The following is a 27,686-nucleotide window of genomic DNA, read 5'->3' as shown; positions in this document are numbered from 1 at the left end:
AAAGAACCCTTTAAAAGAAAACAATTACTTCTCCAGTAAAGTTGTGAACCACAAGGCGAGAAAGAGACCTGAAATTTGTATTCCTAAAATAGTCTCTGTCTCTAGTAATTCAAGAAAAGTAAGCAATAGCAACAGTTTTTTTTGTTTTGTTTTGTTTTGTTTTTTAGAGACGGGGTTTCGCCATGTTGGACAGGCAGGCTGGTTTTGAACTCCTGACCTCAAGTGATCCACTTGCCTCGGCCTCCCAAAGTGCTGGGATTACAGGCATGAGCCACCACACCTGGCAAGTTTTTTCGTTTTTTTTTTGTTTGTTTTTTTTTTAAACAGAGTCTCCTACTGTCACCCAGGCAGGAGTGCAGTGGTGTGATCTCGGCTTACTGCAATCTCTGCCTCCTGGGTTGAAGTGATTCTCCAGCCTCAGCCTCTAGAGTAGCTGGGACTAACTACAGCTATGCACCACCATACCTGGCTAATTTTTGTATTTTGGCCAGGCATGGTGGCTCACAACTGTAATCCTGCCCTTTGGGACACCATGGTGGGTGGATCACCTGAGGTCAGGAGTTCAAAACCAGCCTGGCCAACATGGTGAAGAAACTCTGTCTACTAAAAATACAAAACTTAGGTGTGGTGGTGGGCACCTGTAATCCCAGCTACTTGGGAGGCTGAGGCAGGAGGATTGCTTGAACCTGGGAGGCAGAGGTTGCAGAGAGCTAAGATTGTGCCACTGCACTCCAGCCTGGGCGACAGAACAAAACTTCATCTCAAAAATTAATAATAAAAATTTGGCCAGGCGTAGTGGCTCATGCATGTAATCCCAGCACTTTGGGAGGCCAAGGTGGGCAGATCACGAAGTCAAGAGATCGAGACCATCCTAACAAACACGGTGAAACCCTGTCTCTACTAAAAATACAAAAATTGGCTGGGCTTTGTGGCACGTGCCTGTAGTCCCAGCTACTTGGGAAGCTGAGGTAGGAGAATCACTTGAACCCAGGAGGCGGAGGTTACAGTGAGCTGAGATTGCACCACTGCACTCCAGCTTGGCAAGAGCAAGACTCTGACTCAAAAAAAAAATTACTAATAAAAATTTTTAAAATTTTGTATTTTTAGTAGAGACAGTGTTTGCCATATTGGCCAAACTGGTCTGAAACTCCTGACCTCAGGTGATCTGCCTGCCTTGGCCTCCCAAAGTGCTGGGATTACAGGTGTGAGCCACTGTGTCCAGCCTGGTAAGCAAGAATTCTAAGCAGGGGAATAGGACAGAAAAAACGGAACCACTTTTTGACTAATGTGAGTCAAGTTTCTTGTTTTCTTTTCTTTTTTTTTTTTAAAGACAGAGTCTCATTTTGTGCAGTGATGCAATCATGGTTCACTGCTGCCTCAACCTCCTGGGCTCAGCAATTTTCCCACCTCAGCCTCCCTAGCTAGAACCACATGTGCACACCATGGTGCCTGGCTAATATGATTTTTAATATTTTTGTAAAGATGGAGTCTCTCTGTGTTGCCCAGGCTGGTCTCAAACTCCTGGGATCAAGTGATCATCCTGCCTTAGCCTCCCAAAGTGCTGGGATTACAGATGTGATCACTGCCATAGTTCTGAGTCAAGTTTTTATACACGGTTTATTAGTCTGTTTCAAATGCAGTCAACTTCACATGTGAGGATCAGTCTAAAGTCAATTATGATATGAGATGAATGCAATATAAAATGAAAGCTTATTATTATTCCTTACAGATGTCTGAACTTGACAGTACACAGCATTGTTCATTTTTTTCCCACAGCATTGTTCCTTTTTTTTTTTTTTTTTTTTGAGAAAGAGTCTCACTGTTATTGTCCAGGCTGGAGTACAATGGCGCAATCTCAGTTCACTGCAACCTCCGCCTCCCAGGTTCAAGCGATGCTCCTACCTAAGCCTCCTGAGTAGCTGGGATTACAGGCATACACCACCATGCCTGGCTATTTTTTGTATTTTTGGTAGAAACAGGGTTTCACCATGTTGGCCAGACTGGTCTGAAACTCCTGACCTCAGGTGATCCACCTGCCTCAGCCTCCCAAAGTGTTGGAATTACAGGTGTGAGCCCTGCATCCAGTCCACAGCATTGTTCTTTTTTTTTTTTTCCCCCAAGATGGAGTCTTGCTCTGCCGCCCAGGCTAGAGTGCAGTGGCCTGATCTCGGCTTACTGCAACCTCTGCCTTCCAGGTTCAGCGATTCTCTTGCCTCAGCCTCCCAAGTAGCTGGCGGGCGCCATTACGTCCAGCTAATTTTTTTTTTTTTTGTATTTTTGGTAGAGATGGGGTTTCACCATGTTGGCCAGGCTGCTCTCGAACTCCTGACCTCATGATCCACCTGCCTCGGCCTCCCAAAGTGTTGGGATTACAGGCGTGAGCCATTGCGCCCGGCCAGCATTGTTCTTAATACAGCATTTGAGAATAGTGTTCCAGTGGAGAGGCAGTATGGTATAGCTGAACACTGGTCTGATAAGACAGAGATCTAGTTCAAGTTCTAGCATTATTATTTAATTGTTACATGAATTTCATTAGGTCAATTTGCATCTTTAGACTTCAGTTTCCTTGTCTATAACAGAAAATGAGATTAGACAGTCTCAAAGGTCTCTTCACATTCAAAAATTGGCCAGGTGCAGTGGCTCACGCCTATAATCCCAACACTTTGAAATGCCAAGGTGGGTTGGGCAGATCAATTGAGGCCAAGAGTTCAAAACCAGTCTGGCCAATGTGGTGAAACCCCATCTCTACTGAAAATACAAAAAGTAGCTGTGTGGTGGCGGGCGCCTGTAATCCCAGCTATTCAGGTGGCTAAGGCATAAGAATCCCTTGAACCTGGGAGGCAGAGGTTGCAATGAGCTGAGATTGAGCCACTTCACTCCAGCCTAGGCAAACAGTTTGTCACTTTATGAGTGACATACAAAACCAGGAAAAATATTAAAACTTTTTTATTTCCCTCAAAGGATTCTTTTGGGGAAGACAAGGTCTCACTCCGTCTCCCAGGCTGGAGCAAAGTGGTATGATCATAGCTCACTGCAGGCTTGAACTCTTGGGCTCAAAGGATCCTCGCACCTTAAATAGCTAGGACTATAGGCACATGCCACCATGCCAGGCTAATATTTTTAGAGATGAGGTCTTGCTAAACCCTCCCACCTTGGCATCTCAAAGTGCTGAGATTATTGTTGTGAGCCACTACATCTGCTGGATCTTTTAATTTTTGTGGTGCTTTCTTTGGTTTTGTTCTACAAAGGGAAAAATAGAAAAAACTTCATTTCTGAAATTTTTTTAACTTTCACAAGTTCAAAATTGACACAAATATCACAATAGCTTGGCAAGTATAATCCTATAAATTACAAGAATGAAAAAAGTTTCCTCAAACCAACAACTTCGACTTACCTGGAAATTGAAATCAAACACATCTGAGATTTAAATATCCCTTAGAAATAGCTAATGTTAAATTTTTTCTGATTTTTATTTGGTTTTCCAAAATTTCCCTATCAGTGGTCAATTTTTTTTTTTAAACAGACAAGGTCTTGCTATGTAGCCCAAGCTAGACTCCAACTCTTGGACTCAAACGAGCCTCCCAACTCAGTCTCCCAAGTAGCTGGGAATATAGGTGTACATCACCACACCTGGCTTGGCCCATTTTAAATCTAGTTCATAGAGCAATTACAGTTCTTTTAAAAAATTATTATCAGTAGAGCTGACATTTAATGAAGGTTTCAACTTTCATTAAATGTCAGCTCTACTGATAATAATTGCAAATCATACATGATACGGAGATTCAAGATATATTCACAACATAAGATATGTAGCATCTTATGGTTTTATTGAGTTATACATTTGAATCATTCCAAAATGTGAGGCTGACTTGTGACAATGAGGGGGCCTATATCTGTTCAGCACATATCTTAAGGTGGTATATTTTCCATTCTAACATCTGCAGTAACTAACAAGTTGGGTCAAGGGACATGTTTCTTTGTAAGAAATGTTCCCTCAGAAGAAAACTGCTAAGTGAAGATGACTAGGAAATGGTTTATTTGAATGACAGAATCCCTATGTAATCCCTGTTTAATCATTTAAAATAGGGAGCAGCTAAAAGACAGAATTAAATATTATAGAACCAGAAAGGATTTGAAAGGGATCCTTTCCATTCTTTTCATTTATCTTTATTTTATTTATTTATTTATTTATTATGAGACAGAGTCTTGCTCTGTCGCCCAGGCTGGAGTGCACAGGTGTAATCTTGGCTCCCTGCAACCTCCGCCTCCCAGGTTCAAGTGATTCTCTTGCCTCAGTCTCCCAAGTAGGTGGGACTACAGGTACGAACAACCATGACTGACTAATTTTTTTGTATTTTTAGTAGAGACAGGGTTTCACCATGTTGGCCAGGCTTATCTTGAACTCCTGACCTAAACTGATCTGCCCACCTCAGCCTCTCACAGTGTTGGGATTACAGTCATGAGCCATGGTGCCCAGCCCTTTTCATTTATTTTTTATTATATTTTTTGATGGATGGCTACTATAAGTTGCAACAGTATTCTACGATTTGAAGCTTTAGAAGTGAAATGTTTCTTGAAATCAGTATTCAGGTTTAAATCAACTGTATGTGAATTTAAGTAGAATGAATCAGTTAAATCTTTGGACCTGATAATTTCATATCAGATAATCTTCGAGGCTTCAGATTTATAGGCCTGAGAGAACAAGCTTCGAGGTCAGTTACTATCAGGAAGAACGTACTATGACAAGAAACACACACATGTAAAAAATATAAATGTTTAAGCGACAAATAAGAAATATTACCTCTTTGAAATGAAACATCCAGTTTGCCAAGGTAAGGTGGGAGCTCCTTTAAAAGATACGATTGAAAAAAAAGTTACCTTTCAAAAACTAGTAAGATTCTAATGTCTTGCATTAAGACATAAAGATGTCCTTCTTCAACATAAAGAGTAAAACACTAGGAAACATGTTTACATAGGTGCCCATCAGCAGAACATCCCCAACAGCAAATTAACCATATTATTTACTTATGCCATCTACAAAAAAAGATATCTGTACTACTTAATATACACCTTTTCACAATAATATACAAAGATTTCAGTAGAAAAATATCAGGAATACACAACTCAATGAAAAGAAAAGAAAAATAATTAACAATTAAATAGATATTTAAACTTCTTAATAACCAATAAAGTGTTAATTAAAATTTAATCTAGTAAATTTTGGTATAATTATAATGCTCAATACTAGTAAATATTATTTTTATTTTATTTTCTCTTTTTTTTTTTTTTGAGACAGAGTCTCACTCTATTGCCTGGGCTGGAGTGCAGTAGCACAATTATACCTCACTGTAGCCTTGATCTTCTGAGCTCAATGGATCCTCAGAAGGACTGGGACTACAGGCATGAGCCACCACACTCAGCTGGCAAATGTCCTTTTACTCAATAATTTCCCTTCTGGGAGTATATTTAGAGAAATAATCTTAAAATAGAGAAAACTTTACATAAATAACTTTTATAAATCTAAATATTTGTATATCTTTATAAATAACTATATAAAAAGCTAAAGATAGACGAAGGTTTGTCTTTTTTTTTTTTTTTTTTCTTTTTTTTTTTACACACATCCCCACTGGGGAGATGAACCTTTGTCTTTATGCATAAAGCTGTTCAGTGCAGGCCGGGCATGGTGGCTCACGCCTGTACTCTCAGCACTTTGGGAGGCTGAGGGAGGTGGATCACCTGAGGTCAGGAGTTCACGACCAGCCTGACCAACATGGTGAAACCCTGTCTCTACTAAATACAAAAAATTAGCTGGGTGTGGTGGCGAATGCCTGAAATCTCAGGTACTTGGGAGGCTGAGGCAGTAGAATTGCTTGAACCCAGGAGGCAGAGGTTGCAGTGAGCCGAAATTGCGCTATTGCACTCCAGCCTGGGCAACAAGAGTGAAACTCTGTCCCAAAAAAACAAAAAAATGTTTAGTGCAGTGTTATCTATAACGGTGAGCTAATCCAATGCCCAACAATAGAAGAATCGTTAAAAAATAACTATATATCCACACAATGGAATAACTACAGTCATTTGAAATGTTAATGGCAGATAAGCATGGAATCTGAAAGGCCAAATATTGTATGATTCCAACCATATGACATTCTGGAAAAAAACAAAACAATAGAGACAGCAAAAAGATCAGTGATTGCCAGGGGACGAGGGAAGGGAGGACTGAATAGGCAGAACACAGAATTTTTAGAGCAGTGGAAATATTTTGTATGGTAGTATAATTGTGGATACATGTCATTATAAATTTGTCCAAAACCACAGAATGTACAAGAGTGAACCCTAATGTAAACTATGGACTATGGGTGATAATATTGTGTCAATGTATGTACCACTCTGGTGCAGATGTTAAAAGTGGGGGACCCTGTGTCTGTGTGGTAACTGTGCAAGTATGTGGGAACTCTGTATTTTCCACTCAATTTCACTGGAAACCCAAACCTTCTCTAAAAAATAAAGTCTATTTTTTTTAAAGCATGGAAAAGCCTGGGCACAGTGACTCACACCTGTAATCCCAACACTTTGGGAGGCTGAGGTGGGTGGATCACTTCAGGTCAGGAGTTTAAGACCAGCCTGGCCAACATGGTGAAACCCCATCTCTACTAAAAATACAAAAAATCAGCTGAGTATGGTGGTGCACGCCTGTGGTTCCAGCTACTCCGGAGGCTGAAGCAGGAGAATAGCTTGACCCTGGAAGGCAGAGGTTGCAGGGAGCCAAGATTGCACCACTGCACTCCAGCCTGGACGATGGAAAGCATGGGAAGCATGGAAAAATGTTTATTATATTATAATGTTTCTTTTTCTTTTTTTTTTTTTTTTTGAGACAGAGTCTTGCTCTTTTTGCCCAGCCTGAAGTGCAACGGCACCATCTCGTCTCACTGCAACCTCCACCTCCTGGGATCAAGCGATCCTCCTGCCTCAGCCTCCCAAGTAGCTGGGTTTACAGTCTGACACCAACATGCCCAGCTAATTTTTGTATTTTTAGTAGAGATGGGGTTTCACCATGTTGGCCAGGCTGGTCTCGAACTCCTGACCTCAGGTGATCTGCCTGCCCCAGACTCCCAAAGTGCTAGGGTTACAGGCATGAGCCACTGAGGCTGGCCATTATCATGTTATAATGTTAAAGTATCTAACATTCAACATACATGATGCACAGTGAGAAAATAAATCTAAAAAACATACAAGGTATACATAAGGTAGAAGGCTGTTAACATAAGTGGTTTTTTTTTTGGGTGGTAACATTATGCACGATTTTTCCTTCCATTCATCAGTATTTACTATAATGAATATGTACATTATAATGATCAGATTTTTTTTTTTTTTTTTGAGTTAGAGTCTCACTCTTGCCCAGGCTGGAGTGCAGTGGCATGATCTTGGCTCAATGCAACCTCTGCCTCACAGGTTCAAGCGATTCTCCTGCCTCAGCCTCCCAAATAGCTGGGATTATAGGTGCACCACCACACCAGGCTAATTTTTGTATTTTTAGTAGAGATGGGGTTTCACCATGTTGGTCAGGCTGGTCTCAAACTTCTGACCTCAGGTGATCCACCTGCCTCGGCCTCCCACAGTGCTGGGCTTACAGGTGTGAGCCACTGCATCTGGCTTCATTTTGTTTTTGACACAGGCTCTCACTCTGTCACCCAGGCTGGAGTGCAGTGGTGCAATCTTGGCCAAGTGCAGCTTCAAATTCCCAGGATCAAGTGATCTTCCCACCTTGACCTCCTGAGTAGCTGGGAATACAGGCATGTGCCACTATGCTTGGATAATTTTCCTTTTTTTTTTTTTTTTTTTTTCTGAGACAGAGTCCCGCTCCAGTCCCAGGCTGGAGTGCAGTGTCACCATCTCAGCTCACTGCAACCTCTGCCTCCTGGGTTCAAGTCATTCTCCTGCCTCAGCCTCCTGAGTAGCTGGGATCACAGGTGCCCGCCACCACACCTGGCTAATTTTTGTATTTTTAGTAGAGACGGGGTTTCACCATGTTGGCCAGGCTGATCTCAAACTCCTGACCTCAGGTGATTTACCCGCCTCAGCCCCGCAAAGTGCTGGGATTACAAGCGTGAGCCACCATACCCAGTCAATTTTCCTATTTTTTAAATAAAGATGGAATCTTGCTATGTTGCCTAGCCTGATCTCAAACTCCTGACCTCAAACAATCCTCCCACCTCAGCAACCCAAAGTGCTGGAATTACAGGCATGAGCCAGTATGCCCGGCCCCAAAATAGTTTTTTTTTTTAATTTCCTTTGACATTCAGTATTTAATCAATATTTAAATAATTTTAGAAATTATTTACCGAAGCAATGTCAGCTATTCACTATTTTAAAAAAATCTTACAGGCCATGATATCTATTAGATATTAATTTTTCATGCATTTTTACTTACACAGTATTTGAGATCAGAAATGTTTACATTGATGCCAGTTGCTCTCTTTAGATTCTCATCATGTGACACTACAACTTGTTCATCTTTTGTAATATGGCAGTCCAATTCTAGCATATCAGTTCCGATTTTAACTGCACTGAAGAAACAAAAGAAGAATAACATTGTGACACTTAAGTATACATTTAGGTTACATGCATCAGATGTAACAATTCAGAGTTACAAATCCAAAAAATCCCACAATACTAAAATATCTCCTTAATACCACCACCTAGTATGACTTATTCATATGAAAATATTCTAATTGAACTGAGAATAAAAGAATCATGTTGCCTCCTTTCCATAACCAGTTATCTACAAGACAACATTCTTGGCATCAATTTATTCAAAGTCAATATAATGAATTACAGCAAGAATTTAATAAATGCTGAACATTCTTTTATTTTTATTTTATTTTATTTTATTTTATTGAGACAGAGTTTTGCTTTTGTCACCCAGGCTGGAGTGCAGTGGCACAATCTCAGCTCACTACAACCTCCACCTCCTGGGTTCAAGCAATTATCCTGCCTCAGCCTCTTGAGTAGCTGGGATTACAGGCACCTGCCACCATGCCCAGCTAATTTTTCTATTTTTTAGTAGAGACAGGGGTTTGCCATGTGGTCAGGCTGGTCTCTAACTCCTGACCCCAGGTGATCTGCCTGCCCCAGCCTCCTAAAGTGCTGGGATTACAGGTGTGAACCACCACGCGCAGCCTCTGAGCATTCTTTTCTTTCTTTTTTTTTTTTGAGACGGATTCTTATTCTGTTGCCAGGCTGGAGTGCAATGGCTCGATATGGGCTCACTGCAACCTCCAACTCCCTGGTTCAAGTGATTCTCCTGCCTCAGCCTCCCAAGTACCTGGGACTACAGGCGCGCACATGCCCAGCTAATTTTTGTATTTTTAGTAGAGACGCATTTTCACCATGTTGCCCAAGATGGTATCAATCTTCTGACCTTATGATCTGCCCACCTTGTCCTCCCAAAGTGCCGGGATTACAGACGTGAGCCACTGCGTCCAGCTGAGCATTCTTTTAAATATACTAGCTTACATAATTCTTTTATCTGTGACTCACCTGCGTGGGGTAAATATATATTCCTGTTTATACTTATGACATGTAATATAAAAATATTATAGGCCTGGCATGGTGGCTCACACCTGTAATCCCAGCACTTTGGGAGGCCTAGGCGGGCAGATCATCTGAGGTTGGGAGTTCAAGACCAGCCTGACCAACATGGAGAAACCCCATATCTATTTAAAAAATAAAATAAAATAAAAATATTATAAAGTCATGCACCACTTAACAATGGGCATATGTTCTGAAAAATGTATGGTCAAGCAATTCTGTCATTGTGTGGACATCACAGAGTGCACTTACACAAATCTAGATGGTATTTAAACATCTGTGCTATAGACTATAGCCTATTATTACGTGGTTACAAATCTGTACAGCATGTTACTGTACTGAATACTATACGCAACTATAACACAGTGTTAAGTACTTGTGAATCTGTTCAAACACACAAAACGTACAGTTAAAATATGATATAAAAGATAAAAGTGGTACACCTGAATTAGGGCACTTATCATGAATGGAGCTTACAGAACTGGAAGTTGCTTTTGGTGTCAGTGAGTGAGTGGTGAGTGAAAGGAAGGCTCAGGACATTACAGTACAGCAGACCTTATAAACCTTATTGTGTTATAAACACAATAAACATGAAATTTATTTTATTTTTATTTTATTTTTTCTTTTGTTCTTTTTCTACATCATGAACTTTTATTCCAAGAACTAAAATTTATTTTAAAAATAGGGCAAGCACACACTGACTTATGCCTGTAATCCCAGCACTTTGGGAGGCCGAGCCAGGAAGATTGCTTGAGTTGCAGGAATTGGAGACAAGTCTGGGCAACGTGAAGAGATCTCATCTTTACAAAATATTCAAAAATTAGCAAGGTAAAGTGGCGCATCCCTGTAGTTCTAGCTACTTGGGATACTGAGGCAGGAGGATCACTTGATCCCAAGAGGTCAAGGTTGCAGTGAGCTATGATCATGCCACTGTACTCCAGCCTAGGAGACAAAGTGAGGCCCTGTCTCTTTAAAAAGAATAAAAATTTAAAAATACATATTTAACTTAGTTTACTGTAACTTCTTTATAAACTTTTATATTTTTAAAAATTTTTTGACTCTTTTGTAATAACAGCTTGAAACACAAACATTTTACAGCTGTATACATATATTTTCTTTCTTTATATCCTTATTATATAAGTTTTTTCTATTTAAAAATTTTTTTACCTTTTTTTTTTTTTTAAGCGAGATGGGCTTTCACTATGTTGCCCAGACTGGTCTTGAACTCTTAGGCTCAAGTAATTCTCCCAACTTGGCCTCCCAGAGTGTTGGGATTACAAGCACCACATCCAGCCAAAGTGTAAAATTAAAGGTGCAGTTGCTCAGGTCTGTAATCTCAGCATTTTGGGAGGCTGGGGTAGGTGAACCATCTCTACAAAACCCTGTCTCTACAAAAAAATATGAAAGATTAGCCGGGCATGGAGGCATGCACTTGTAGTCCCAGTTACTAGGGAGACTGAGGTGGGAGCTAGAGAAGGGGAGGTGGCAATGAGCTGAGATCAGATCATGCCACTGCATTGCAGCCTGGGCAAGAATTCCAGAGCGAGACCCTGTCTCAAAAAAAAGAAAAGTGTGTCCTAATCTGGCAATTAAAAAAAACTATACGTTTTATCTCAGAAACCTTTCTAAGTTTGAAGTTTGTCTCTGGCTAAATTCTAGCTATTTTTAGAAATGTTTAGGAATTATTTGAAAAATATTTTCTATGTATGTTTATTGTTATTGACAAACTAATAGATAAAAAAATTAGAACAACAGTAAGTGCATCTAGGAGAACTTGTAAATTATTCTAGTAAAATTATCCAATTTGATACATAAATAGCTAGAACATAATGAAAAAATAAAAATTTTTTAACGCTTTTGCCTTCAAAAATTTCCAAAAATAACAGCATGCACCTACTTCCATTGAAATATCAGCTATTTTACAGCTGAATTTCTGACAAGCTGTTGACAAATACAAAAAAGAAGTTGGAGATGCCAAGGATCCATTTCCAGAAAAAGAAATAAAACCTCTAGCTCTAAAAGAAGATGTGAAAGAAACTCCACGGAAACAAAGCACAACTTAAAGCACTTATGTTAAAGAATTTATTTGAATTTCATCTACTCTTCACAACACTGAAGTTGTATCATTATTCCCATTTCATAGATAATTAGTCATCTTAATTAGATATTCTAAAATATTTAACATGAGAACCAGGTCACTGATTAATTACTTTGACTGCCAACTTATACTTCTAGCTACTGCAAATACGATTTGCTTCTTTCTCCTTACCATTCAGCCTAATACCATAGGGATGACATTGTCCTACGGGTATTTCCTAAGGCAGCCTGGTTTAATAACCTAGTTGTATTAGCCCTTGGGAACCACATCTTAAATACTCAAGGGCTTAATGGCTGTGTGTGTGTATACGTGTACAGTACAATTCCTTAGTTTTTGCTTCTATGCTTTACTATGAAGGAGGTTCAGTCTCCTTCAGTCAGTCTTTAATAATGTTCTGCTTTATTTCTGAGTGTCCCACTCTGTATTTCATTCATTAAGCAACTAGTGAGGGCCTGTTGATGTCAGAGCCCGAGCTAAGCATTAAGAATTGTGAAATCAATAAGAAAAGATTCCTGCTCCTAAAGAAATAATAGAAGAGCCATATTCATAACGTAAGGGAGATGGTTGTTTGTGAAAGCATTTTATAAACCACATTAAATGGTGTTTGTGAAAGCATTTTATATACCACATTAAAGGACATTTCATACATTATGAGACACAATTATTTCTTTGTCAGTTTTAATTACTTCTTTAGCCCCACTGTAACATACTGTAACATAATAAATTTACACACACACACACACACACACACACACACACACATAATGAATGTTTTGGGTGTGGCTTTTTGTTTTTTGTTTTTTTTGAGACAGGGCCTCACTTTGTCACCCAGGCTGGAGTGCAGAGGCACCATCTCAGCTCACTTCAGTCTCTCAACCTCCCGGTTCAAGCAATCCCCCTGCCTCAGCCCCCCAAGTAGCTGGGACTACAGGTGAGTGCTACTATGCCCAGCTAATTTTTAAATTTTTAGTAGGGATGGGTTTCACCATGTTAGCCAGACTGGTCTCGAACTCCTCATCTCAAGTGATCTGCCTGCCTTGACCTCCCATAGTGCTGGGATTACAGGTATGAGCCACTGCACCCAGCTAAGCCTACATTTTCAGAATAGCTCCGTTCTGTCTTCAATGAAGCCCTTCTAGTCTTAATATCTTTTGATTTTCTGGGGTTTTTTTTGTGTGTGGTTTTTCCAAGACAGAGTCTTGCTCTATCACCCAGGCTGGAGTGCAGTGCAGTGGTGCAGTCTCGGCTCACTGCAACTTCTGTTTCCTGGCTTCAAGCAGTTCTCCTGCCTCAGCCTCCCAAGCATCTGGATTACAGATGGGCCACCATGCCTGGCTAATTTTTGTATTTTTAGTAGAGACGGGGTTTCACCATGTTGGCCAGGCTGGTCTCGAACTCCTGACCTCAAGTGATCTGTCCACCTCAGCCTCCCAAAGTGCTGGGATTATAGGCATGAGCCACCTCACCCGGGCATTTTTCTGGTTAATTTTAATCAGGCTTCCCATACCGACTGTGTATATTGTCTTCAATAGCTCCTCATCTTCACCTCTATTTTCTTTTCTTTTCTTTTCTTTTTTAAGATGGGGTTTCACCATGATGGCCAGGCTGGTCTTGAACTCCTGACCTCAGGTGATCCACCCACCTCAGCCTCCCAAAGTGCTAGGATTATAGGCATGAGCCATCGTACCCAGGCTTCACCTCTATTTTGAAATGTATATGCTTTGTGAAATGTACATCTAAATATGTACATAAATAAAATCTAAGTTTTAGCTAGTCATTTTATTCTTACTCTCTCTCCTTCAACTACCCATCCTATCAAGAATATACCATACATAAGCATAGTTGTATCTTTTCCTGATTGTATATTACAACTCTTTAGTATTTTAATATACAGTACCTTGAAAATAGTATGTTTATTTTTATTTATTTATTTTGAGATGAGGTCTGGCTCTGTCACTCAGCCTGGAGTGCAGTGGTGCCACCTCGGCTCACTGCAACCTCCATGTTCCAGGCTCAAGCTAGCCCCTGGAGTAGCTGTGACTACAGGCTACACCATCATGCCTGATTAATTGTTTTTTTCTACTTTTTCTAGTGTTGAACTCATGAGCTCTAGTGACCCATGGGCCTTGGCCTCCCAAAGTGCTGGGATTACAGGCATGAGCCGCCATGACTGGCCAAAATAGTATGTTTAAACAGTGTTTTCTTGCTTTTCAATAAAACAAGTATGTTGAACACACACACCCCTTCTAAGTTTCCTAGCAGTTAAACAGTAGAAATATTTGTAATTTTTTAAAGTACAATAAAAAAGTATGTATTCCTAACAAGGGCACTAATGTATAACACATACACACAAACCACCACCACTAATAAAAAAACTCAATAAAAGAGGGGTTTCATACAAATTTCTAAGTCAGTAGATAAGCAGCCTTACAAATAAATACATCTAACAAACATTAACAATAGCATATGAAAGGTTGGGTGTGGTGGCTCACGCCTGTAATCCCAGTACTTTGGAAGACCGAGGTGGGCAGATCACTTGAAGTCAGTAGTTCGAGACTAGCCTGGCCAACATGGTAAAACCTCGTCTCTATTACACACACACACACACACACACACACACACACACACACACACACACAGAGCTAGCCAAGAGAGGTGGTGGGTGCCTGTAATCCCAGCTACTCAGGAGGTTGAGGCAGAAGAATCATTTGAACCCAGGATAGTGCCATTGCACTCCAGCCTGGGTGACAGAGCAAGACTCTGTCTCAAACAAACAACAACAAAAAAATAGCACATGAAAGAGTTATTCCCCTCTTCTGAAGTACTAGAAAAATCTCCAAAAACATTTTAAGTTATAGAAGGAAAAATGTTCAGAGGATCAAAATCTTCAAAGGTTAAAAAAAACTGTGATATTTTCAAATGTATCATCCTTTAAAATAACGTGTCGTATAACCCAGTGTTTTAATTTCAAAAAGAATGGTGGTTGATAAAAATTTAACAAAAAATATGGAGAAAAACATAAAATAATGTACCTTAAATGTGAAGAATGCTAAAATCACTCAAAGTTATAAGTAGTTTTTTTTTCTCAAGTCATATGTATCACCTACCTCATGGGCAACAAATGATATATGATTGTGTGTGTGTGTGTGTGTGTGTGTGTGTGTTGTAGAATTTGTACACGTAACATATATCTATATTAAGTTATGGCTAGCTAGCCAGATATATAATCTAAGTAGAGAAAATAAATAAAGTAATTTAAATTAAAATAGTCCATTTCATGGTTGGTGATAGGAGGAACAATTTTACTTTTTTTTTTTTTGAGACAGAGTCTCATTCTATGCCCAGGCTGGAGTGCAGCAATGCAGTCTCGGCTCAATGCAACCTTCGTCTCTTGGGTTCTAGCAATTCTCATGCCTCAGCCTCTCAAGTAGCTGGGATTACAGGCATGCACCACCATGCCCAGGTAATTTTTGTATTTTTAGTAGAGACAGGGTTTTACCACATTGGCCAGGCTGGTCTCGAACTCCCGACCTCAGGTGACTTGCCCGCCTTGGCATACGAAAGTGTTGGGATTACAGGTGTGAGCCACTGCACCAAGTCAAAATTTAAAATTTTTGTAAGAGGGTTTTAAGATCATAGACAAAAGTCATCATAGAATAGAACGAGAAGAGTAAGAGATGATAAATACAACGAAGATGGGATTTAGGTGAAACTAGCATATGAAAACACAGTAACTTTGTACCTAATTATAATAGGAAAAATAATCTCTAAGGTGTCTTTGAATGGTGAGAAGCAGAACAAAAAGTTAAGTCAAATTCTTCTGATTTCTTAGCCCCAATTACTTACGTTAAAATGGCTCAAAAATTATATTAAAAAATTATCTTACTAAATATGGATAGGTAATGTCTTTCATTAGGTTTAACTTTTCACATTCTTTGCTTTATTTTTCAGGGAAAACAGTTTTCTCACAATTACCATAGATTGATGATAATCATTGACTCTAAGACAAAGACAAGGTATTAATTAGTTTCCATTCCTGTCTCTCTTGATGCTTCTCTGTGAGATGCTCTAAAAGACACTTACATGAAATAATTTATAAATAGGAATTTTTAAAATGTATTTTATTTGAAAAAAAAAAAAAAAGATCAACACTCTTGAGGCTTCCAAGAAACCAGATTGAGGGTTCAGTTCTGTACAAAAATTACTGAGTACAAAGACACATAATCCTATTCATAAATAGCAGCCACTGTAACAGTTGTTTCATTTTCTCTTTCTCTCCAAGACTAATTAGCATTATACACAGTACATTCCTTGTTACAAAGTCTTCTTTCAGCTTTGTAACTATAGTATCTTTTGATTATCCTAAACTCCCATCTGCTTTTCCAGTAATACAGAAGCCACTCTTTGTAACACTTCTGACCAACTAATTAAAAAAATAAATTTTAATAAAATAGAAACAACTATCACAAATGGATGTTACACTTACACTATCCTCACTTTGTGGATCATCATCACTTTAAAGAAAACCTGCACACTGTAAAACAAAACAGTACCTTTTTACATACTTACTGCTGAAAGGCTGCCATTGTATTCTCCAAATTTTCTCCAGCACCTGTGAAAATTTAAACTCTATTTACTTAGATATTTTGAACATTTTAATTTTCCAGAAGTTAATTCTAATAAGATACACCTAATGAATCCTGATTTTTTTTTGCTGAGGCAGGTGGGGGGGAGGGGTGTGGGGTGGGGGGGGTGGACATTACAAGTGTTTTAAAGAGTGTAATGATACAGGTTCAGTATCCCTTATCCAAAATGCTTGGGACCAGAAATGTTTTGGATTTCTGACCTCTTTAGATTTTGGAATATCTGCATATATATAATGAGATATCTTGGGGATAGGACCCAAGTCTAAACATAAGATTTATTTAGGTTTCATACACACTTCATACACATAGGCTGAAGGTAATTTTGCACAATATTTTAAATAATTTTATGCATGAAACAAAGTTTATGTACTCTGAACCATCGGAAAGCAAAGGAGCCACTCTCTTAGTCATTTACAGGAACAATCTGTGGTTGTTTGGCATCACCATCGTTCTTGACTCTGAATTTATAGGCTACCAGTAAACATTTTCTTACACTTATTCATATGTAAGATGTAACGGTAAAAAATATGAAATACCACTAATGCAATTAAAAAATGATATGGTAAGGGTAACTAAGTAACATAGTAGCATCACCAGAAAACCTCTATCAGTTGTTAAAAACAGCAACAAAAAGGCAGGTGTTTAGTCTCCACCTGTCTCATTGTTTTGTTTTGGTTTGTTTTTTCTTCAGACAGAGTCTCACTCTGTTGCTCAGGCTAAAGTGTAGTGGCATGATCAACGCACACTGCAACCTCTGCCTCCAAGATTCAAGTGACTCTTGTGCCTCAGCCTCCCGAGTAGCTGGGATTACAGGCATGTGCCACCACGCCTGCCTAATTTTTATATTTTTAGTAGAGATGGGGTTTTGCCATAATGGCCAGGCTGGTCTCAAACTCCTGGCCTCAAGTGATCCGCCCATCTTGGCCTCCCAAAGTGCTGGGATTACTGGTGCGAGCCACTGCATCCAGCCTCGCTGTGTTTTGATTGAAAGGTTACCATACACTGTATTTTTTTTTTCCTTTTTTAGGTGAGAAGAAACATCAGAAGCAGTTGAAGGACCAGGAATTGGGTCCGCTAGGGATAAGGGGGCATTCTGCTGGATGGATTTTTAAAATGTTTCCTCCAGAGTCATGTGCCTCATTAACAAGTTTTTGTCTTGGAAGTCTCTTTTTGATTTTATAAACGAACATGATTTCCTGTCCTGTTATGAATGCACCCTGCTCTAGTCCTTCAATAAGCTCTTCACATATTTTCATTGCGTTGTCTATGGGCACTTTTTCTGCCATGTTAACATCGTCTTCATTGTTATCATGACTATTACCATGACCACCTTGATTCAGAACCATTTCAGCTGTTTCACCATTGGTCAATTAATGAACAACTAGAACCTCATGGTCAGTGTTAAAAAACCGTACTTTGGGAGGCCAAGGCAGGTGGATCACAAGGTCAGGAGTTTGAGACCAGCCTGAACAACGTGGTGAAACTCTGTCTCTACTAAAAATACAAAAATTAGCCGGGCGTGGTGGTACACGCCTGTATTCCCAGCTACTCAGGAGGCTGAGGCAGGAGAATCACTTGAACCAGGGAGGCAGAGGTTGCAGTGAGCCAATATCACACCACTGCACTCCAGCCTGGGTGACAGATTGAGACTCTGTCTCAAAAAAAAAAAAAACAACTTCTTTGATATCCACTTCTTTCAGTTTACTCACAAATTCAAGGCATTTTTTTTTGTATATGTAAGTAGGTCAGACATCATTTTTTTTCTCACTTTGTCAACACATGGAATCCTTAAAAGTCACCACCTTGTTCATTATCATCACTAAACATAGTCAGAGGCCAAGGGTTGTGCCAGGCACACACAAATTTATCTTTATTCACTGTGTTCCAAGCATTGGCAACAGCATATAAGGTGTCCATGCTAAACTCCTTTTGAAAACTTTCTGGCAGGGCATAGTGGCTCATATCTATAATCCTAGCACTTTAGGAGGCCCAGGTGGAAGGATCACTTGAGCCCAGGAGTTTGAAACTAGCCTTGGCAACACAGCAAAAATAATTTTATGCATGAAACAAAGTTTGTGTACCCTGAACCATCAGAAAGCAAAGGAGTCACTATGTTAATCATCATGGGAACAATCTGTGGTTGTCTTAATTTTAAATAAAGGAAAACATCCCACACCCCCACCTCTGTTCACTACTGCTAGCACAAGAAAATGTTTTTATATTTACTCTTATTGATCCAAGGATACCCTGGTCACATAGAATTAATAAAGTCACGTTTAGGGGAAGTACGTGGCATAAACATTATTTGGTATGAGAATGTCAGCTAGTGGATAAGCAGAACAGTTGTCAAGGAATAACAAAATCTTGCAGTTGTCATCCAGTCTAACCTCCCAGCAGTGAGCACGAGCCACTGGTACAAAATGTTTGTGAAATCAATCTGAAAAGATGTCGATATCCCTGGTGATCCATGCATGCCTTTTTGGTAGCATAACGGACTGGTAAGAAATGCACTCCTTGAAAACAGTGAGGAAGGAAGCTTTTGCCTACCACAGAAAGTTTACACTTACGCATGCCTGCTACATCAGCATATCCTAACACAGTTATTCTATCGTTGGCATCCTTAATTCTCATCTCATCAGCTGCAGTCAGTGTCTTTCTGGGACAGTAATGCCAAAACAGTGTTGTTTCATCAGGATTATAGACTTGTTCTTGGGTCAGATTTTCAACAGCAATGACCTTGGCAAACTTGTCAATGAATTTCTTTGCTGCTTCGTAATCAGCAAATGCTAAATCACCATTAATCTTTAAAAATGTAATGTCACATCTTCTCTCTTTTTTTTTTTTTTTTTTTTTTGAGACGGAGTTTCGCTCTCGTTACCCAGGCTGGAGTGCAATGGCGCGATCTCGGCTCACCGCAACCTCCGTCTCCTGGGTTCAGGCAATTCTCCTGCCTCAGCCTCCTGAGTAGCTGGGATTACAGGCACGCGCCACCGTGCCCAGCTAATTTTTTTGTATTAGTAGAGACGGGGTTTCACAATGTTGACCAGGATGGTCTCGATCTCTTGACCTCGTGATCCACCCGCCTCGGCCTCCCAAAGTGTTGGGATTACAGGCTTGAGCCACTGCGCCCGGCCACATCTTCTCTTAAATATCTGCAAATGGGACAGGTGCGGGTGGCTCACGCATGTAATCCCAGCACTTCAGGAGGTTGAGGTGGGTGGATCACCGGAAGTCGGGAGTTCGAGACCAGCCTGACAAACATGGAGAAACCCCATCTCTACTAAAAATACAAAATTAGCCAGGCACATGCCTGTAATCCCAGCTACTCAGGAGGCCAAGGCAGGAGAATCACTTAAACCCGGGAAGCAGAGGTTGCGGTGAGCCAAGATCACGTCATTGCACTCCAGCCTGGGCAACAAGACCGAAACTCCATCTCAAAAAAAAAAAAAAAATCTGCATCTGGCCTGTTCATTATTCACAGTTCCCTTCATTTTAACTTCATCATGATAGCTCTTTGCTTGTTTCCTAATCAGCATACCATGAAGTGGCATGTATTTACTGTGATGCTGATGGATGCACTTTCAATACATGATTGAGATCTTCATTTCAGCTTTATGCAGTGTTTTCCTATTTTTAATTAACTTCTGTTCATCACTTCCACTTCATATGTACTACTTCTGATATATATAAAACTTCAACAGTTTATCCTTCTTTTTCTTCAGGTCATATATAGTGGTTATTCTAACACCATACTCCTCTGTAAGATATTTCACACTTACACCATTGTTCAGTTTCTACAACACCTTAGCTTTCTGTGCAATAGATAAATATAAATGTTAACTCTTTTTCTTATCACTATAACCCATAGGGGTATCTGTGGGCCTTTTTGATATTTTTAACAACATCTTTATACCAAAGAGCAGAGAACAAGCAAGCAAGCAAACAAACAAAAACACACAATGAATAATGCATATAGGTCTTGGCACCATGCAGGGCATCATGAGGAATCTGCTGTTGCTGTGACCAGTCTGAATACGTACCATTTTATTACCCTTCATGGGTATGCTTGCATGAGGAAATCTGGGCAAACTCAGAAAAGATATATTGTAACTGAAGGGAGCTGGAAGCGCCTTTTTTCCTTTGGGGATGCTGAATAAGCAGTGTGTTGTTTGCCTTTGTTTTGACTGCAACCTGTCACATGAGGTTAGGTATGGAATTCACTGTATAAATATGTATATTTTTTCTTTTTTAAAAATTTATTTTTTCCCTCAAATTATTTTTTACCAGGAATTTTCCACTTGTGGAGCTGTGTGTGTGCTCAAAAAGTTTCAGATTTTGGAGCATTTCAGGTTTTCAGATTAGGGAAGCTTAATCTGTATTTTGAATATTTTTTAGCTGCAACAGTAGGAATCAAAGATCAAAACACAGCCACAGCAACACAAGAGGGTTAGACAGAACCTAAACATTATTATTATTATTATTATTATTATTATTATTATTTTGAGACAGGGTCTCACTCTGTCTCCCAGGCTTGAGTGCAATGGCACAATCAGAGCTCACTGCAGCCTCAAACTCCTGGCTCAAGCAATCCTACAGTCTCAGCCTTCTAATTAGCTAGGACTACAGGCACATGCCACCATGCTCAGCCAATTCGTGTGCGCGCGCGCGGGGTGTGTGTGTGTGTGTGTGTGTGTGTGTGTGTGTGTAGACAAGGGTCTCACTATGTTGCCCAGAGTGGTCTCAAACTCAAACTCCTGGACTCAAGCAATCCTCCTGCCTCAGCATCCCAGTGCTGGGATTACAGGCGTGAGCCACTGTGACTGGCCTAACCATGATTTTTAAGCCGTAATATCTGCTTATTTGTCAAAGGAAAGACCGAAGAGGACTTGATACACATACATCTCCTCAGACAGAGTTAAACAGTCTCTACTCTGTATCCCCATAGTCTCTTATGCATAGCTCTACTAAAGCATTTATCATATTATGACATAAATTATTTATCTGTTTCTCTCCTCCCATTCCCATGAATTGCTTAAAAGAAGTGACCGTTTTAATCACCTCGACTGAAGGGAGTATAGTGTGGTGGTTAAGGGTGAGACTCTGGAGTTTTAGTATACTTGATCTCCAATCTGTTTAATAATTGTGCGACCTTAGGAAAGCTACCTAACTTTCATAGAATTGGTGTAATCAAATGAATTAATACTTAAATTGCTGTATATCATCGACTTTTTTTGTTTATTTGTTTTGTTTGTTTTGAGATGGAGTCTTACTCTGTTGCCCAGGCTGAAGTACAGTGGCACAATCTCAGCTCATTGCAACATCTGCCTCCTGGGTTCAAGGGTTCAAGCAATTCTCCTGCCTCAGCCTCCTGAGTAGGTGGGACTACAGGCGTACGCCACCACATCAGGATAATTTTTTATTTAGTAGAGACAGGGTTTCACTGTGTTGGTCAGTCTGGTCTCGAACTCCTGAACTCAAGCAATCTTCCCACTTCAGCTTCCCAAAGTGCTGTGATTACAGCCGTGAGCCACTGTGTCCAGCCAGTCAATTCTAAAATGATAGCTTTTCACTTTTTAACATTTCTGAAGTTAAGATGTATTTTACAATTAAGGGTGTATAATGAACAGTTTAATTGGCAAGCTTTTCTCTCTTTTTTTTTTCCATCAACTTTTATAGGGGCTCTTCTTTTTTTTTTAGGAGTCTGTCTCTGTCACCAGGCTGGAATGCAGTGGCACGATCTTGGCTCACTGCAACCATCGCCTCTCAGGTTCAAGTGATTCTCCTGCCTCGCCTCCCGAGGAGCTGGGACTGTATACCATGCCCAGCAAATTTTTGTGTTTTTAGTAGAGATGGGGTTTCACCATGTTGGCCAGAATTGTCTCCATCTCTTGACCTCATGATCCGCCCGTCTTGTCCTCCCAACATGCTGGGATTACAGGTGTGAACTACCACACCCGGCCAGGGGTCTCTTTCTTAACAGTATGTGAAAAGTGTACTTTATAACCGAAGGCATTAGATTCAGTGAAATTCTATAGTAAACATTCCGTGAAAGTAAATGATTGTTATTATTAGTATTATTATTACTATTGCCATTATCATAGTAACTGGTAAAGAGTAGGTACTTGGTAAATGTCCATTAACTGGAATAATAAATAATATTGTAATTTTACAGATTTTGATGTGAACATACTGAATTATAAAAAATAGTCTAATGTTATATAGTATGTAAAAAATGTTAACTAACTTTACGGATGCTATTCAAAAGTTAAAAAAATTTTTTTTTTTTGACGGAAAGTCTTGCTCTGTCACTCAGGCTGGAGTGTAGCAGCACAATCTTGGCTCACTGCAACCTTCACCTCCTGGGTTCAAGCGATTCTCCTGTCTCAGCCTCCTGAGTAGCTAGGACTACAAGCACATGCCACCGCACCTGGATAATTTTTGTATTTTTAGTAGAGATGGGGTTTTGCCATGTTGGCCAGGCTGGTCTCAAACTCCTGAGCTCAGGTGATCCGACCTCCTCGACCTCCCAAAGTACTAAGATTACAGGTGTGTGCCACCATCCCCAGCCTAAAATGTTTTAAAACTATAACATTTCAGTGTTACCAAATAATTTATGAAATATACAGAAAAATACTTTGGAAATATTTTCCCATACACTTTGGAAAAACAGCCAATTTCTTCTTAATAGAAAGAGACAATTCAATAAACTCTAAATAAAAAGAGGATTTAAGGTACTGCTTAGGCCGGGTGCGGTGGTTCATGCCTGTAATCCAAACACTTTGAGAGACTGAGGCGGGTGGATCACCTGAGGTCAGGAGTTGGAGACCATCCTGGCCAACATGGTGAAACTCCATCTTTACTAAAAAAAAAACAAAAACAAAAAATAGCAGGGCATGGTGGTGGTCGCCTGTAATCCCAGCTACTTGGGAGGCTGAGACAGGAGAATCGCTTGAACCTGGGAGGTGGTGGTTGCAGTGAGTCAACATTGCACCACTGCACTCCAGCCTGGGTAACAAGAGCAAAACTCCATCTCAAAAAAAAAGGTACTGTTCAAAGTACCTAAAGTACTTAAGTATTAGCATTAAAATGTTTTATATATAATACCATCTGAACATATTTGTGAGTATTAAATTTTTCTTCTTTTTTATTGTTAGAGTGTAATTTTCTTTTTTTCTGAGATGGAGTGTCACTCTGTCGCCCAGGCTGGAGTGCAGTGGCGCAATCTCGGCTCATTGCAACCTCCACCTCTCGGGTTCAAGCGATTCTCCTGCCTCAGCCTCCCGAGTAACTGGGATTACAGGTGTGCATCACGACACACAGCTAATTTTTGTATTTTTAATAGAGACAGGGTTTCACTATGTTGGTCAGGCTGCTCTCAAACTCCTCCTGATTTGCCCACCTCGGCCTCCCAAAGTGCTGGTATTACAGGCGTGAGCCACCGCACCAGGCCCTGTTAGATTGTATTCTTATGATGACCTAATTAATAATCAATAGAAATATACGATATGCAGAAGTAAATATATTGGTTTTAATATGCTAAAATTTCATCACTTTAGCAGAGGGAAGATACCCATGTAGAAAAAAAAACCACTAGTTTGATTTTAGATTCACTTGGTTACTAGACTTGATGCAATGATAGAAAACAGATGCAGTAAATATGAAGGTTATAGGTTTGTTTGTTTGTTTTTAAGTTGCCTTTTGAGGTTAGATGACCCTTTTATTGGATGACGTTAGTTGGCCCTTGTTTTGATCAAAAACTATGGACATACATTATATTCAGACAATATTCAAAAACAAAGCACCCTTGAATATTTCTAAAAAGACAAGAGTGCTAAAGGGGTTACCAGTAAGTTAAGTTAAACTACTGACCACTTGTACCAAAGAGCAAAGAAGTTAAAAGGACACAAAAGCCAGCTTGAAGGACCTCTCACTGGACAAATCTGTGACACTGCTAGCATCAAAATAATGAGAGTGACAGATTTTAAATTAGTGAGTAGGAAATTCTGCACTCCAAGAATGTTATAAAAAAAAAAAAGAAAAATTTAAGAAAAAATAAATAAATAAATAAAATAAAATAAAAAAGAAATTCTGAATCCAAGCTGGGCACATGGTGGCTCATGCCTGTAATCCCAGCACTTTGAGAGGACGAGGCAGGCGGATCATCTGAGGCCAGGCGTTTGAGACCAGCCTAGCCAACATAGTGAAACCCCGTCTCTACTAAAAATACAAAAATTAGCTGGGCATGGTGGTAGGTGCCTGTAGTCCCAGCTACTTGGGAGACTGAGGCAGGAGAATCACTTGAACTGTAGAGGTGGAAGTTGCTGTGAGCTGAGATTGCATCACTGCACTATAGCCTGGGAGACAAAGCAAGACTTCATCTCAAAAAATAACAATAAAAAAGTTAATTCCAAGTTCTTTTTAGGGAAAAAAAAGAAAAAAAATAATAAATTCTGAATCCATTTTAATAAACGATTGATAATTTGCTAAGGAACAGGATATTTGTGTACTTACTTTTTTAAAGTATTTCCCTCCAAAAATTGGCTGAGTGCGGTGGCTCATGCCTGTAATCCCAGCACTTTGGGAGGCCGAGGCTGGTGGATCACTTGAGGTCACGAGTTCGAGACCAGCCTGGCCAACATAGTGAAACCCCGTCTCAAAAAAAAAAAAAAAAAAAAAAAGTTAAAAAAAGAAACTTATTTTTGTTTTATTTAAACAATACTGTCCTGTCCTAAACGAAATTATTTTTAGTCTTTTGAAAATCCACCTGTCTTTGCGTGTGTGTGTGTGTGTGTGTGTGTGTGGTTTTTTTGTTTGTTTGTTTTTTTGCAGTGCTCAAAAGACAGAAAAAAGGTGTAAGGTTTGCAGCCCTGGGGACATGGACACTCTAGTTCCTGTCTCAGTTCAGCCCAAGCTCTCATTGTGACCTTGGGAAATGTCCCTGACTCGGGGGACTCGTTTTCCCTCTCTTCTCAATTCTGAGTGCTCGGAGCGTGGGGGTGGGACGGGCCCCCAGGCACCGCAGACACAGGGGCTACAGCTTGTCCAGCTTCACGAAAATCCCCAGCCCAGCTCCCCGCCTCGGCTCTTCCCATCCACTCAGCCACCGGCTCGCTCGGAGCAGTGAGTTCCCGGTGCCCCTCACCGAGCACCTTCGGTTCTGCACGGCTGTCCCCCTTTGTGTCTTGGTGCTAGGAAGGGACCTTGCGATCATCCTTCCATCCGCCGAGAAACGCTCCGCCTACCCTTCATTCTCGATCGGGTCTTTCCTGTTTCAGAGAACCCCTCACACTGCTGCCCCCGAGAGACCCCCGCCGTGGCTCAGACTGGGGATCCCTCTCCTTCCCTCCCCTCAGGAGACCTCCCCTTCACACAGCCTTCGCCTCCGGAGGAGCCCTCAATTCACGCAACCCCATTCTTCCTCAAACTCTCAGGGATTGCCACCCGGTTGCCTTCTGCGGAGCCGCAAAGGACCCTCAGCCTCCCCCACCTCCGCCATCGGGTTCTGGGGACCCCTCTCACCTCCGCGGTGAGAGATGTGTTTACCGAGGAATCGCTGCTTCTTTCTCTGGTGCAGCAAGGTCGGGTATTTAAGCAACAAGAATGAGGTCACCAAGTACCCTCCTAGCGTAGAGAGAAGATAAAAAGCCGCAGTGGACGACATCTCAGTCACCGTGTGGGAAGTCTCCCACGTCCGGGCCCTCTGAACTCCGCTGCGGCAGTAGCAACGACGGCGGCGGCGGCGGCGGCGGCTGCTTAAGGTCGGCTCGCCCCCAGCCGGTGCCAATGGTGCAGCGCACTTGTCGGTGCCGGCCTACTGCGCATGCGCAACCGGACCCCCGCTCCCCAGCAACAAAGGGGCTCCGACGCGCAGGCGCGCCTGGGTTCCTGAGTAGAAGACTGCAGAGATCCTCGAGTGAGCGTTTGTCACCTACCTCTATGGACGGATCCGCATGAAGAGAAAGCTTGCAAACCTGCCCGTGTGTTGGCCATCACTCAAGCAGAAAAGACTATTCACGGATAGCCTTCAGGGAAGTCTGACCTCACTGGAAAATCCACAGCAAGAAGGAAAGATTCCAGGGCGCGTCTTAGCCCCTACTCTAGGAAATGCAAATAATTGTTACCTATGGAGGCAGTAAAGCTTGCTAAAACACTAAATAAACTCCTCCGTTTATCTAGCCTAGAGAGAATTTCCCCTATGGTCACATGTACTAGAAAAGGTACTGGTTTACCAGGCAAATATCTGAGAGATCAGCCCTTCGCCTCCCTCATTTCGTTGTGAAAGTGCAATCCTGATTCTTTGTACACAATGGGCACGGCAGAAGTATTTGTTGACTTCCCAGTCCGTATAAAATAAGGAAACTGCCAAGTCTGTAAAATATTACCTAAAACTCCCAGAAAGACAGATAACTAAGTACCAGAAGGCTCTACTAGTTTCCTTTCACCCTACAAATTACAAACTGCTGGCCGGGCGCCGGTGGCTCATGCCTTTAATCCCAGCATGTTGAGAGGCCGAGACGGGTGGATCACGATGTCAGAAGTTCAAGACCAGACTGGCCAAGATGGTGAAACCCCGTCTCTACTAAAAATACAAAAATTAGCTGGGCAGGGTGGCAGGTGCCTGTAATCCCAGCTACTCGGGAGGCTGAGGCAGGAGAATCGCTTGGTGTGGGCGGATGTTGCAGTGAGCTGAGATGGCGCCATTGCACTCCACAGCCTGGGCGACAGTGAGACTCCGTCTCAAAAATAAATAAGTAAAAACAAACTTCTAACAAACGAAGAGCCACACTTCAATGCAAAAGAAATAAATCACCCAGGACAGAGGGAGAAATTTTACGGAGAAAACCACGTCTCCCACAGGACTAGAAAAGCAGAGTGAGTATTTAAAATCCTGTGATTCAGCCAGGCGCGGTGGCTCACACCTATAATCCCAGGACTTTGGGAGACCGGAAAGGGTGGATCGCTTGAGCCCAGCAGTTGGAGGCCAACCTGGGCAACATGGCAAAACCCCATCTCTACAAAAAATACACCAAAATTAGCCCAGCGTGGTGGCGGGCACCTGTAGTCACCGCTACTTGGGAGGCTGAGGTGGGAGTGTTGCTTGGGCCTGGAAGATCGAGGCTGCAGTGAGCTCTGATTGCACCACTGCATTCCAGCCTGGGTGACAGAGCAAGACCCTATCTCAACTAAAAAAAGAAAGTTAAAGAAAACAGGGGGTGGCCAGGCACGGTGGCTCAAGCCTGTAATCCCAGCACTTTGGGAGGTTGAGGCGAGCAGATCATTTGAAGTCAGGAGTTCGAGACCAGCCTGGCCAACATGGTAAAACTCCATCTCTACTAAAAATACAAAAATCAGCC

At 41.0% G+C, this 27,686-nt stretch overlaps 1 protein-coding gene across 3 annotated transcripts in view; it reads right to left on the bottom strand.

The window, feature by feature from the left end:
• Positions 1 to 26,098, bottom strand: part of GDPD1 (glycerophosphodiester phosphodiesterase domain containing 1) — a 47,176-nt gene extending 21,078 nt beyond the window's left edge. Inside the window, exons 1-4 of one of the 3 annotated variants that reach the window (XM_064378413.1) lie at positions 25,852 to 26,098; positions 16,256 to 16,298; positions 8,429 to 8,564; positions 4,802 to 4,847 (exon numbers count right to left, since the gene is read on the bottom strand). In XM_064378413.1, coding sequence (XP_064234483.1) covers positions 4,802 to 4,847; positions 8,429 to 8,564; positions 16,256 to 16,298; positions 25,852 to 25,993 — 367 coding nt within the window. In that variant the 5' untranslated portion in view covers positions 25,994 to 26,098. The remainder of the gene's footprint in view (positions 1 to 4,801; positions 4,848 to 8,428; positions 8,565 to 16,255; positions 16,299 to 25,851) is intronic. The other 2 variants (XM_064378415.1, XM_064378414.1) reach the window with 2 other exon arrangements.
• Between the last annotated feature and the right edge of the window lie 1,588 nt (positions 26,099 to 27,686).

The sequence above is a fragment of the Aotus nancymaae genome, unplaced genomic scaffold, assembly GCF_030222135.1.
Source record: "Aotus nancymaae isolate 86718 unplaced genomic scaffold, 86718_ANA_hifiasm-v0.15.2.pri h1tg000018l, whole genome shotgun sequence".
Classification (NCBI taxonomy): domain Eukaryota; kingdom Metazoa; phylum Chordata; class Mammalia; order Primates; family Aotidae; genus Aotus; species Aotus nancymaae.
The sequence above is the reverse complement of the archived record's forward strand: the minus strand, read 5'-3'. Positions and strand labels throughout refer to the sequence as shown.